At 39.6% G+C, this 14,240-nt stretch overlaps 1 protein-coding gene across 2 annotated transcripts in view; it reads right to left on the reverse strand.

Annotated features, from left to right (window-relative positions):
- Positions 1 to 14,240, reverse strand: part of RAB8B (RAB8B, member RAS oncogene family) — a 29,204-nt gene that overhangs the window by 9,931 nt on the left and 5,033 nt on the right. For both annotated transcript variants that reach the window (XR_014957583.1, XM_021554138.3), the window contains exons 2-5: positions 3,121 to 3,181; positions 2,063 to 2,123; positions 609 to 686; positions 133 to 222 (exon numbers count right to left, since the gene is read on the reverse strand). Coding sequence is in view for 1 of the 2 variants with exons in the window: in XM_021554138.3 (XP_021409813.1) it covers positions 133 to 222; positions 609 to 686; positions 2,063 to 2,123; positions 3,121 to 3,181 (290 nt within the window). In the remaining variant the exon portion in view is untranslated. The remainder of the gene's footprint in view (positions 1 to 132; positions 223 to 608; positions 687 to 2,062; positions 2,124 to 3,120; positions 3,182 to 14,240) is intronic.

Genomic DNA, 14,240 nt, shown 5'->3' on the forward strand with positions numbered 1-14,240 from the left:
GCATCCTATAAAAGTTTCTGAAACAAGAGATTTGAGACCCATTCTCTCACACATCTAAAATATACCAAACATCCAGAAGCTAAAATCCTACAAGAAGTAGGCTTCTAAATAGGGTGAGTTACCAAATCTTACCTTCTCCCCTTTTTCTTTTGAGACTTGTCTTTTTTCATTCATATCACATTTGTTACCCAAGATCATTCTTTCTACATCTGAAGAGGCATGCTGGAAGAAGAAAAAGTAATCTCTCAGGAACAAAGTGCATCATTGTTGAAAAGAAACTTGTGTGTCAAACTCCTCCACAACAAACTTTTATTTTAGAGAAATTATCTAATATGAAGGCATTACTGAGAGAGGCTGACTCTTGAAACAAGCAATTAAAATATTAAAATAGGCTGGAATAAATACTCCAAGATTACATTTGCCCATGTACTGTAATAGATCAAATATGTGCCATGAGCTCTGTAGCAGGTAGCACACATGCACAGGGCTATTCTGGAAATGTAACAGTAGACACTTTACCCCTAAGTGGTGCATGGCTACTGCATTGGAAGTAATTACTTGATTTTTATTTCTCTAGGGGAAATCATAAGATGGAACAAAGCACTTACCTCCTCTATGTTTCTTATCCAATTCTTTATGTTGTCAAAAGACTTTTCATTTGTGATGTCATACACCAGCATAATTCCCTAAATAAAGTTGGGAAAATCTAGTTAGATGAGCTAGTACTACTGGCTGACTTTTGATGTATGCTGTAGTTTTAATTATAGTTCTAAAAAAATTCAACATTGGATTATAGGTAAGTCTTTTCTCAAGGTATTATGCCATGGCTTGGAATTTACCCAAAATGTAACTATTTAACATTTTTTGCCACTTTAAGAGGCCAAACACACCACCTATCCAAAGTTTTTAATTATTAGGCTACAGACAGGGCAAGTTTAGAAATTCTACTACACCAGCAACCAGGACTCTCTGGTTAAAGTCACATTTAGATGCAGCAGCTTTAAGCAGTCCAGGATATCAAACATGTTAACTCCAATCTGCTGGGGCCAGCAGAAACTTTCACCCCTGGGGCTCCCCCAGAAGCTTCAGCTCTTTCCAGCAGTTCTGCACATACATCAGCATGGGATCTCAACAGTTAGCAAAGCATGGGAAACCACAGAGCCACTGCATTAAAGACAGACTGCAAGGTTCACCTCCATTTCCTAAGGCCTTTCCAATCATTCCTCATAGGACAAATAGAAGTCCTTGGCCATGGACTGGGGAGAAGACCAAGTCACTGCCAAAGCCTTTTTAAGCACTGGAGAGCTCTAACACAGTGCCACAACCATTATTATTCCTCCCTGTGCTCTGTAATAGTGAAGTTATTTGGACCCACAGCCTATGAATGTCACATATCTGTTCATACAAAGCAGAAAGAACCTAAAATAGCAGCACAGGGAGTAACCACCAAATCAAAATTAAAGGAGTCCCAACATAAAATATCTCAAATCATAGCATTAAGAGCCATTAACAACATTACAAGTGTTGTACCACAAGGGTGCAGGCTCTAAATCAATTATTTGACTTCAAGTGACACTCAATGGATGAAAACAGAACAGTAGGTGTTGCAGGTGATTGTATTTCTAGCCCAGACTTTGCATTCTCTAGTGGCTGAAGGAAAAGCAATTCAGTGAAACACACTTTTAATATTAAAACAATTAATTATCCATTTTTTAAACACTTCAAGTGCTTAAAGGGGTTGACTGCCTTTAAAAAAAAAACCCAACCTATCTGATTAAAGCTTGGTAGCTTATTTTATTAAAATCTGCAGAAATTTTAATTATATTAAAAAAGACAATAGGGCTGGAAGTTTCATCACAAAAAACAGGCCTAGACTGAGTACCAGCACATTGAAAAAAGTTAAAACAAAGAGTAAACCCCCAACCAAACCACAAATTTCATTACCCACATCTCAAGCCACAATTATCCAGTCCTCCAGTGGAAGACTTACACGACACAAACTTAGGAACAGCAAACCAGTTCCACTAGTTGTGTTTAGGTTTTTTGAAGTGTGAGCACTCACCATGGCTCCTCTGTAGTAGGCTGTTGTGATTGTGCGGAATCTCTCCTGGCCTGCTGTATCCCTACAATTCAGTGAAAAAAAGGATTTGTTTTACACTCATCTGTACTTAGAGATGTCTTAAGAAAGAGAGTAACAATGCATTGATACATGTTTATTAGGAAAAACACACCTTTGGCTGTTTGCACAAGTTTCTTCAGCCCTCAGCAGTTTCCTCACTCCCAAGCTACCCTCCTTACACCAGCAGTTAGAGCAGCACAAAAACTCCAGTTTTCATGCAAGCAATAAAACTCAGCACTACACAGCCTGCCCTCCAGCAATTAAAAATAAAAAGCTCTGATGCATCCAAGTCCTGTCTTAAGCAGAAGTTAAAACACACAGCAATAAAATATTTCAGGATAGTGCACTGTCACATCCAGTTTGGTGCTAAGGTCAGCCACTACACCTCAGTGTGCTGGTGTTCTGTCCTGGGTGACTTGAAAGCAGCACCTGCCTGTGAGTGACCCAGCAGACTCCAGTCACACCTCAGGAAAGCTGAAGCCCAAAGGCCTGACAAAACCCAGCTTTTTTAACCTGTATTACAGACAGAACATTTTTATCAGCCACTTGTGGCACTGCACCTCCTTAGTCACAAGGATCCTGGCACAGGACACTCAGTTTCTACTAAGCCATCATGCAAGGAATCACTCACCTGTGCCTTGGTGAGTACAACCAGGTAGTAAAGTACCAGAAGAGATTACATTTTACTGGCTTGCATATTTTAGCTTACAGCTACTGAGTTAATATTTCTCCTCCACAAGGGAAAGCTAAAGGCACATTTAAGAGGACAGCTTCTGATAAACTAGGAAATTGCTGCAATGCTTGCATGCTTGCAGGCTATTGTCAGTGCTACTGAAGCAGAACCACTCCAAGGGCAAGCCAGGAGAAAGCATAAACCTTATGAACAGTCAATTAATAAAAGGTATGAAATTTCTGGTGCACTGAAGCTCAAAAGCTTTGAAGTATTCTTTCTCAAAGTGAATTCAAGTTACTGGAAACCTGAATTACTTTGAAATACTTACCATATTTGTAGCTTGATTTTCTTTCCATCTAATTCTATTGTTCTGATTTTAAAGTCGATTCCTGCCAGAGAAAGAGATACTCCTAAGTTTTGCAGTTAATGAAAAGGAAGCGTTCAGTTTCCTTTTGGCAATTTGATAAGAGCAAACTGAGTCAAAAGAATATTCTGAAGCTGCCATTACTTGCACACACTTGGAAGTGCTGAGAAGGCACAAAGTTTTCAGCTGCATCGAACAGGGCAAGGATAAATTATTCTGTACCATAAAAGCAGGCCAAACTCAGCATCAGTACAGTTAGTCAAGATCATTAGAGGAAGACTTGATCTCCAGATCCTTCATTTGGCACCAATAAGGTCACTAGTATGAATGTGTATCTCTCCTGAACATCTGACTAGTCCCTGCAGTTTAATTCAACTCCCTGGTACCTCTGGCTCAGAGTCAGAAATACATCCTGTGACACCTCAGTTCCTTTTCAAAGCCAGCATCTACTTTTGAAAACTGATGTTTGATGCAATCTAATGAGACATCACAGTAATACAACACAGGAGATATAAGACTCTTTTTTCAAGAATACTCATTTGGGAACAATTAAGATTTTCTAGGAAGCTCCAAAAAGTATCAAGAAAACACTTCTCTTCTTTTGCCCTTTATACTTCCACATGGTACCCATCAGTTCTCTGACTGATTTTGAAAATAAATTTCAGATTTTAAGCCATAGGTTTTAAAAAAGGATTGAAAAAAATAATTCAGAATGGCTTAATAATGACTTTTTAAGGTTTCGGGGGTGAGCTGGATTTCCAAACAGACTAGCCCCTTAATCCTAACTACTTTAACTTTTGGATCTCTAAATCTGTATTACAACACAGGTCAAACTGAGGCTGCTCAAGCCTCACTACTACATGACTGCCAGATTTTTCAATCCTGTGACAGTACTCCCCAAATTAATTGGTTTGGAAGCAAATGGCCCACTTCACTGCACCTTAAATAGTTACTTGATACTTAGCTGTAGTTTGTAAAAGACAGGGGGAAGTTAGAAGAAATTAAATAAACTCTCTTAAAATGTAATTTAATTTACAATTATCAAAAGTATCTTAATTGGAAAAATGCAGTTTTCTAGCTTTAAGAATTCATCCATCCACTAAACAGGAAGCTATGGGACGTTTTACTACACCACAGTAGAAACTGAATATAAAATATCGATGTCCATTAGTTATTTGAATGTCTTTCTTCTCACATGCAGTATTACTATTTTCATATACTGAAAATAACAAGTTTTGGCCACTTAATGTGCCATGGATATGTAGTTCAGCTCATTATGAGCAAAAATTATGAGCAAAAATATCACATCAGCACTTAAACAGCATACAAAATGAATTGCATTAATTTAAAATGCTATGATTACTAGTACAACTACAATTCACAAGATTCACTAGTAGGAAAAAAGATACTTTCATTAATTCACACACTTCTAAAAGTGACATGAGAATTATATGCACGTTCAAAAATTCCTATCCTATGTAACATAATATTGACAAGTGTTTCCATTTTACATTGCAGAGGATATCACCTCCCTTGTGGTAAAGATTTTTCTCCTAACTAGTGCAATCACAGCTGCAGAAATCACAGATAATTGTATTCAGGTCTGAAAACAAATGACCTTTGGCTTGAATAAATTTTGTTTTGGCCTCAAAGGTTATAAAGCACAAATATGGATTTCTCTGGAAAGAGCATTTTATTGTGGCAACAGCAACTTAAATCAGTTCTAAAAGTTCATTTGTGTCTAGGCCTGAAGCTTTAGGAAACAACTAGCAGGAAAAGTAGATTCAGAGACTGCTGTGGTTGAAAGAGAATTCTGCCTGCACTGCTGAAGCTGGGACACAGCAGTGACTGGTCCTGCAGGGGTGGCTTTCTGAGCAGGACTCCTGACTGCAGCACAAGCTTCCCATGTGCACCAATCCAGCTCTTGCACAGACTGGTTTCTCGTGGTTACTCATTTCTCTTGCAGTGCTGAAATGATTAATACAACCACTCCTTTGATGACTTCTGAAAGTCAGGACCTGCACAAAAAAATATCTTCTCAGAACTTAAGATTTCTAATATGAACTTCATCCAAATTCTCAAATATTCATTTCAAATCTAAAAGAATATAAGGGGAAAGGCTGTAAGTACCTCTGCAACTGTAATTTTTTGGAAGTTAAAATGGACTAGAAACTGATGTTTCTCTTGTTCTTTCACTTCAGTATGAGGAAGTGGTGAGCTACACACATTCAGAGCAAGCCTGGTGACATGTGCTGCCACTTCCGTCCAAGTGCTCTTGCATGGCAAAGCACAAACCACGATCTGGTTACAGCTACATCGACATTACACCACGCAAAACACTCCAACAACTACAGAACTTCAACACTAACTCTTAACAGAAGATTTCTGTTGTTAATCCATTCTTCTTTTGCACAGTCATACACTGGGATACAAAGTTTGAAAAGTTACTTAGGCCAAATAACAGGTGTCAATGAATTAAAAGTTTGCAAAGGATCACACAGCTCGCAATTTTAAAATGCAACATGGAATGCTGTTCTTCCAGTAAGGAGAAAAAGCCCAGAAACATCTAGACGTTCATCTGAAATTAAGTTGTAGAAGCTTTTAGAAAACACAGACCCAGATTAATGCTTAAGAGTGCAAATGCTAACAGGATAATTATCTTTCATTGCTAAAGAAGTTGTCCCATGAAAGTCTGACACACTAGCCTGTCAGTAAATATTAGATCAGAGCCATACAGAAGCATTTGTTGCAGGAATCAAACCTGCATCCTGCAAGGATAGAACCCACAATGTGCAATCTGAACTGCACATTAGGGCTGTAATTGCTTGCATTTCCCTTGCAGCATGGGGTAAAAGTAGCTGAGGGCTGATTGTTCTTCAAAACCCTTTCCAGATCCTTGCTAACTACAGGCCAGGGGTGCATTCTTTCTCCTCACTTTACTGAGGGTATTTGCTTCCATAGCTGCCAACAAAACTCTAAGAGCACACTGGGCAGCATCATCAGTGAAGGCTCTCACAGAAAACCGTGGCAGCTGTATGCTGCTGTGTCTACCTTGCATTGCTCTGCACAGCTGACAAAATTCAGGGCGTGCCTGGTCAGTGACACACAGCCAAATGTCACAGGCCAGGGGGACTGGCCTCACCCAGCCTCTTTTGGCATAAGCCAAGAAGTCATGTCCATCTTGCATCCTAAAGCTCTTCTGCCATTCCCTTTTCACCTACTCCACTTCCCAGCTATGTTTCTTCTTATTCCAGCCCACCTGGGCAGATTTTACCCATAATTAAGCTGCAATGCAATAATTTTAAAGAGACATTGTGAAATATTAGAAAGAGCTCACAACACTAGAATAGCAAACACCCAGGACTGCCCAGCAGCACACAGGGAGCAGTTCCTTTTCCAGCTCTGGTACCAGTGGTTTTCTACCATGAACCTCAACAAACCAGCCTGACGCAATTCTTACAGGAATGTAAGGACAAACTGAGCAGGGAGGCTGGAAAAGTTCATTTTGTTACTTTAGTTTTCAAAACAGTAGCTTACTCTCAGTAAGCATCACTGTTACTCTTTTGTTCTCCTCTTGCCCTGATTTTAACCCTGTAGCCATCAGAGCCAATATCTCAAGTTTTTCATGCTACAGTATCTATTCCAGCTAGGACTCCACTACAACTTTTCCCTGCATAGTACCACTGCCTGGACAGATTGTCTTGTTTCTTCTTTTCAACAAAATTGCTGTTGCAGAAAATGCTACAGCACAAAGAAAGCAAAGAAAACAAACCAAAGTATTCTGGTTGGAGCCAGTAAGCTGTTCCAACTGTACCAGAAAATAATTCCTGAAGGTAAAGTTTTCTTGGGACTTGAGTCTGCTCAGCAAAATGCTTCTGGAAGGGTCATGTTCTTGAATGTTTTCTAAGAGCAGTAAAATGCAAACACAAAAGAAACTTATACAGATTAGTGTAAAAAAAATGAAACTGAAACAAAAAATTCTGGCACTGGCAGACAAATATTAGAATTCTTAACCTTTAGCTTTATTACCCAATTCACCAGTATTTTAAGTTAACTTTTCATGTGGCTCAACACCAGTTTGCGGCAGCAGGACCTTATGTGTGCAGCTGTAGCAAGAAATCAGACAGGAAATCAGCACCATTCAGGATGTAAATAAACATCAATCTCTGATAGCATACACTAGCCTGTATATCTACCCCAGCAGAGTATTGCTCCATCTCTGACTTCTGATTTCCATCTCAAATCAATACTTTATTTTTTAAAGTATTCAATGTACTAGCATTTTAATTTGTTTACCTTTTGGTTATATTTAATATATAAGCCAAAGACATTTTAAGAAGTCAGTGAACACAAAAATTGGCAAAGACGCTGTGAAAAAATTAGTACCAGATTAGCTTGCTGGAAAAATCTTATTTTAGTCTCATCTATCAAAGAACATAAAAGATGCATCCCAGTTCATTAAAACAAAATGGGAACTGCTTTGCACGACCTGCATATAATAAAAGCCTCACCCTCTTAAAGAAGCTGTCTTCCTATGTGTCTAAATCTTATTCTACTCCTTTGAAGTAAGAATGGAAGAATGAAATGGGAATAAAACTTTTTTTTTTTAAATGGGATTCCGTGATAAACAGAATTTTGTGGCACTTACCACTACTGGACATAGACCACAATAAAAAGGATGAGGGAAGGAGTCAGGTACAGTCTTGTTACCCTTCTGAGCAAATCAGCATGGGAAACACTGGAGTTTATGCATCAAATTTCAAGCTAGGCTTGATCCAGCTTCACAGCATTGGTCCTTTCTAGCCTACTTGGTTTATATATGAGGTCATGGGGTTTTGATTTTTTTCAATGGGCTGAGCCAGGAAAAGAGAACTCCTTACGAATTCTTCACTGCAGGACATGTAAGAGTCTTAAGATACACAAAAAGAAAGGAAAACACTTTCTGCAGTCACTTGAGTTAAGTGTGTTAAAAGCAACTTTGAACCAAGCAAGTAGATTTATAACTTACCTTTAAAAAAAAAAGGAAGTGAGAAGAGGCGCATAACTGAAAATCAATATGCTTCACCCTCAGTTTGTTGAATCCTGGGAGAGAATTACTCAGAAGATACTTCTCCCTCTAGGCTGTGCATCTTGTGGACAGCAAGTGGCTGCAGCTGCACAGAAGAGCTGGGAAGCAGCAGTGCTGCTCTGCTGCAGCCCTGCTGATCCCTCCAAGGGAGAGCACCGGCAGCAGCCTCCCAGCCCCAAGACACAGCAGCTGTTTCAGCACCATCTGCTGCCAGGGTATTTCCAGCCCACTCTGAGGGGCCCTGTCACACACCTCTGCCAGGTGACACTCAGCAGACACCAGCCCTGAGCACAGAGCTGGGTGAGGACACACCGGAACAGAGCTCAGGAGTTTCATCCCCTTCCACGGATAGACCTACAGATCAGTACTCCAGAAACTTGTTCTTTTCATATACATCCAACAGCTAAGGGACATCATTGTGTTCCCACAGATTTTCCCCACAAGCTTACCCAGGGATTGCTCTTTTTTTTTTTTTTTTTTAATTCTCAGCAGGCAATATTGCAGGGATTGAATTAAATACACAATTTTTTATGTGGTTTTCAAGAGAACATTTGCTTGTGCTACATCAGTATACTGCCTCAATCTACAAAGATAGATAAATGAAGCTTCAGAAATTTGCCATTAATTTAATCGTCCTAGAATAATTATAGTAAAAATAAAAAATTACAAAATAGGAGTCAAGATTACTGTAAAAGGCAGGGTAGAGAACCCTTGCAACATACCAGTGTGTCATACAGCCTCATACAAAAGAACAAAGTCTAATCATTTTGAATGTGAACATCTAGCTTTAGTCCTTATTTACATCTGCAAAGAATTTTCAGATGATCTCAGCAATGTCTTGTATCAGTATGTAAATTAAAGAGGCAGTAGTCTTTTATTGCACCCATTTAAAAATACAGCAGACTAACAAGAAACACCATGCCAGGGTAAAGGTCAACATTTTTTCAAAAGTCATAAAACAAATTATTTTAGAATTAAACACAAGTGCAACCACTTCTAGTTACTCTTTCACAACTGACTGGGACAAACTATTGCATTCTTTCTGGGCAGCCCACAAGAACCCACAACACACTGGTAACCTTGAGTGGGCTGAATAGGCTCCTTCAGGTTAACTGGCCTTTCTTTATCTAACTCTTCACCCACACCAAGAACCCAAAACCAGTGTTCCACATGAGGCACAGAGCAATGCCTTGCACCTCTGAAAGTTTGGACACTGGCAAAAGAAAGCTATAGAAATGACTAAAGTAGGTAAGGCAATAAGACAATAAAAATGGGTATACCATGTGCATGTGTGACATAAGGCAGTTTCCAGCTCCTAAGGCCTTGAGACTCATGACCAAGATCAGCTCAGTGCTCAGGGTGCCAGCAAAGTGCCACTTCCTGCAGCACGTGTCCCCTCGGCTATGGCACAACTGCCACCCTAAGCTTCCTTTCCTAAGATAAGCTACTTTCTACCTTGAAGACAAGAAAGGATTCAGAATACAATTTATAACCAACAGAATTCGACCAACATTTGAAACATCCATGTTTTTTACAGCTCAATAGCCTACGATGTGATCTGGTTACCACACTAAGATCTGAATCCAGTTCTCTTCAGCCACTTGCTCACACCAGTGTTCCTGTGAGTTCTGCCAGCACAACTGAGCACTGCAGGGCTTCACTGTGGACACACTGCAACATCCTGAACACTGAAATTCTCTTTTCAGTGTTTTGAAGTCAATTTGCAGATTGCTTTGAGCAACTTTTGAAATGCATGATTTTAAACAACAAAAATACTCAATATAAAATTCAAGACTACAAAACAACATAACACTAGAAGCTTAATATGACTTGACATGAGTTAAATGATCAACAGTCACAAGAGACCAACTTTAAAAGAGCTGAATCCCTGCAGAATGTATTTTAGAGCTTACAATCTAGATACTATGAAAGTGCAGAGAAATTAACTTACGATCTACCTCTCAATCTATTTTGAATGGAAGATAAGCTACACTTGATGGTAACTCAATTTCTCATTAAACAATTTTTAAATAGATTTAAATTGTACTATTGATACAGGCAGCAAAGTTTGTTTATTTTAAGGATTATTTATAGACTGCCTGTCTCTAAAAGGAATGCATTAACTTAGTTGCTTAGAGAACATATTCCTTTCAAGCCAAGATGCAACTGGAGAGCAGCAAACATAAAAACTGACCAGATTTGAATTGAGGCTATGGCTTCACAGCTGAAACTGGGGGAGGCGCTGCCAGGACCAGGTGTCACAACCAAATCCTTTCCTCCTTCAAACTCACTCGCCTGTGTGAGTTCCATAATTCAGCTCACCTCCATCTGGAACAACAGCTGATGGCACGACCTGAGAGCACAGGTACTCCCAGCCAGACCGCTCCTCTGAGAGTGGCACAGCAAACTCTGTTCAACTGGGCATTCAGCTGAAGCCCTGGCCAGCAGAGAGCCAGAGGCAGCCCACAAGCAGCCTGCCAGCAGCTCCAGTGAGGGTCCTGGAGCAGCCAGCACCCAGGCAGCTGCATGGCAGTGCAGGAATTGCTCTGGATGGCACACTCCAGCTAGGGCTGGGAATGCAGGAGAAATAGCTGCAGTGACTTCCCAGGGACCCTATCCCACACTCACTCAACCTGTAAAGCAGCTGTGGGAGACTTGCACATCTCTCATCTACTTTGAAGCTCTTCTTTCCCTCGTATCTCCAGGATGTGCAGTATGCAGCTTTCTACAACGTGAAAAAAAACCTCTGCCACGTGCTTTAAGGGCTAAGAACACCAGGTTTCCCCATCTAGAAGGTGGCTTATGAATACAAAAATTTGATTCCTCTTTAATACAAGATAACATGTGATTGATCCTTATCAAAAGCATAAATCAATAGGTAAGGAAAAAAAAAAAGCATAAAAAAATCCCCCAATCCCAAAGTGGAACCTCCAAGAACAGGAAGAAAAATTATCTCAAATTTCTTGTCTGTAAATGATCTATGTTTGTAGGTGTAGAAAACATAGAAAATTATGTCTTTAACCAAAATAACTCTAACTGAATATTGCTGTCAGGAAAAAGACAGAAATAATTACTTTGTCCAAAGTTAGCATCTTAAGAATCCAAAAGGTAGAAAAAATGGCTTATTAAAAAGTCTCATGCTATCAATACTGCCTTGCCACCATTACTTAAATTTCATTTTTTATTACTCATAAACCAAACTTCAGCTGTGACAATAAGAACAGACCAAAAAGATCAGGACTGATTTTGTTCCCTAATTTTTGGTCCTGGTACATCTATACATCTGGCCAGTGAGAAAATGAGATAACACTTCTTCTTTAAAAAGCCTCTTAAAAGTTTCAGGGCTGTACACAAACTGGTTATTCAGAGTGAAGAAATAAAGATTTTGAGGGGGCAGAACATAGTTTGTTTAAAACAGAAGAGGTGCTACATGAAAAGTGAGCACACTGAGTGTCCCAGGATCCACAAAGCAAAGCAAGAACTGGCAAGTCCATGACTACTTAGAGATAAGATGCCCTCACACAGTTCAAACAATGCACTTTGTACCCTCTGTTCCAGCCCTGCCTGTGGCTGGCACCACATACAAACCCCACCAGCTGCACATTTAACACAGGTATGGAAAACTCCATGGGAACAGTTGCTATGGACAGGTGAGCACTTCCTTGATAGGTTCAGGGATGCTACAAAAGCATCAGAGAGAACAACTAGTTAAACTGGATAATGTTGTAAGTTACACATGACCACTGCAATGAGAGAAGAGATGAAATTTTTGAAAGTTTTATAGGAATGCACCAACGCTCTGTGCCGTCTAAACACTCTGAACATTCTAACACTCCACACTCACTTTAGAGGCACAGACCTGCTTACAGTGGAAGAAAAAGTACAGAGAACAAAAAAAAGCACATATCAACAACATCAGTAAGACAGCTCTTGGCTTTAACTGGCACTCTGTCCAAAAGGATCCAAGAAAAGCAAAATGTCTCATCCAGCAAGGATTATCTTTGTTAAAATAAATAATCTAATCTAGGAATTTCAGTTAAGAGTCTGAATACAGTTGTGTTAGAAGCAAGTGTAGAAAGTACCTAGTGAGGCAGCAAAATCAGGCCAAAAAGTCAAAGCAGGCTTAAAGTTACTGAAGTTCGTTTTACAGACAGCACTCTCAGCAGCCCCAAAAACCCATTTTCATCAGAAGCTTTTTAAACCCATATTTTAAGATAGGGATATGCAAGCATGGGGAGGGGGGGTGTTTGGTTTGTCAACTGCCTGTTTGTTTGGGAAGTTAAGGACATGAGAGAGGAACAGCTGCTTTAACTTCTTATGCGAATGACAAAATAGGCCTTTTTTTGAAAGGTTTTTACTACCTGTACTAACAGGCACAGCCACCTAACTTATTAAGCAAGGTCATACTTTCCTTTCTGGCACATAGCTGTTTTCTTCTCCTACACCCTGCAAGGTTCTTTTAATTAATTAATATTAATTCTTTCATTTCTTAAGTTGCTTTTCCTGCTTTGCATGTTCTAAGTACTTCCTACATCACTTCTCCTAAGTCGGAAAAGTTCTCCCAGGCAGTTACTGTTTCTTTTTCCCCCTTTCCATGCCTGGGTTGACAGAGATACTCCAGCTTTAATCCCAGAAGAAATCACACCATACAGACAAGATATTTTGACACAGTAAAGGAAAGCTATTGCTCTCTGTCAGGTGGAAGAAAGGAGAATTTTACTGGGAGGTGTGGAGGTAGGGGTAGCAGTGCATGTGTTCCCTGGCTGACAGACACTTCAGCTTTGCTCAATTTCTTATACTCAGCCTCATTTTCCCAATCTCCAGATTGGGAAAAACAGAATCTCCAGTGGAGCCAGACTCCTACTAGTGACCAGCCTGCTTGACAAGTTTTTTGATGTTGCCATACACATAAGAGGATGCCACTGACATTCAGCATCAGGAGGTTTTTCCTCTGGTGCCCAAAGCTGAAGAATCCGTGTGATGGCAGCAAAATTAACATGCCTTAAACTTGGTCAACTGCTTGTTTTCCCTAGAAGAGAAGCCTTTTGACACATGCAGTACTTGACTTGCCTTTAACTACATACAATCTAATGAAGTCTCATAGCTTACATTTAACAGGCATGTTTACTACAAACCACAAGATTAAGCTAATATTAGATGCAATTGCTGGTCTAAACCCTCTAAAAGGCACTAAATTACAACCCACTGCAACCTCTGTTGGGACAGGAAGTTACTGACCTAAGTTTTGAGTTGCAAGGCTGGCAACTAAAAGCCTCTGAGTCAAGTTTTGTGTCCCAGAGTAAAAGAAAGATACAAAGCTTGAGAGAGGGTCCAAAGGAGGGCCACAAGCATGGTGAAGTGTCTGGAGGAGAAACCTTATGGGGAACAGCTGAGAGCACTTGGTCTGTTCAGTCTGGAGTTGGACTTGAAGATCTTTGTGTGCTCATTCCAACTCAGGATATCCTGAGTCTATGATTCTAACTCTGTACAAAAGCCTGACACAGTCCAACTTTATTGATGCTACTCCTAGTTTATCTACATTAGAAAAGCATCAGAGCTATTTTATATATCTAGTCAGCCAGGTGACTTGACACTTAAGCTACCATAACACCCAATTAAAGATAAAAAGCAATATAATATCCTTTAAATTAAAACCACGTAACTTCTACCACAAAACATGAAATAAACTATAATTATAAACACTGCATGTATTCTTATTATTATTATTAAGAATTTTAGCTAATTTCATGTAGTAAGACAGTCCAAGATGTATTTCTGCTAAAAGGATGTGTTTCTACTACACAAGGACTAGGAAATCCATTCTAAAAAGTACATTAAAAATTCCCAAACAAAAGCTGTGTCTTCAATACCTCTCTCAAAGCCTGTATCCATCAACCAAGATATTTGTTCCCACCCTTATTCAAAGTTAGTCTGTGTTCTTAACTTTGCATTCAAACCAAGTCACAAAAGCAGCTCGAAACTGCCCTTCTGTCACTCAAATAGCCAGTAACACTTA

The sequence above is a fragment of the Lonchura striata genome, chromosome 10 (assembly GCF_050655825.1).
Source record: "Lonchura striata isolate lonStrDom1 chromosome 10, ASM5065582v1, whole genome shotgun sequence".
Lineage (NCBI taxonomy): Eukaryota > Metazoa > Chordata > Aves > Passeriformes > Estrildidae > Lonchura > Lonchura striata.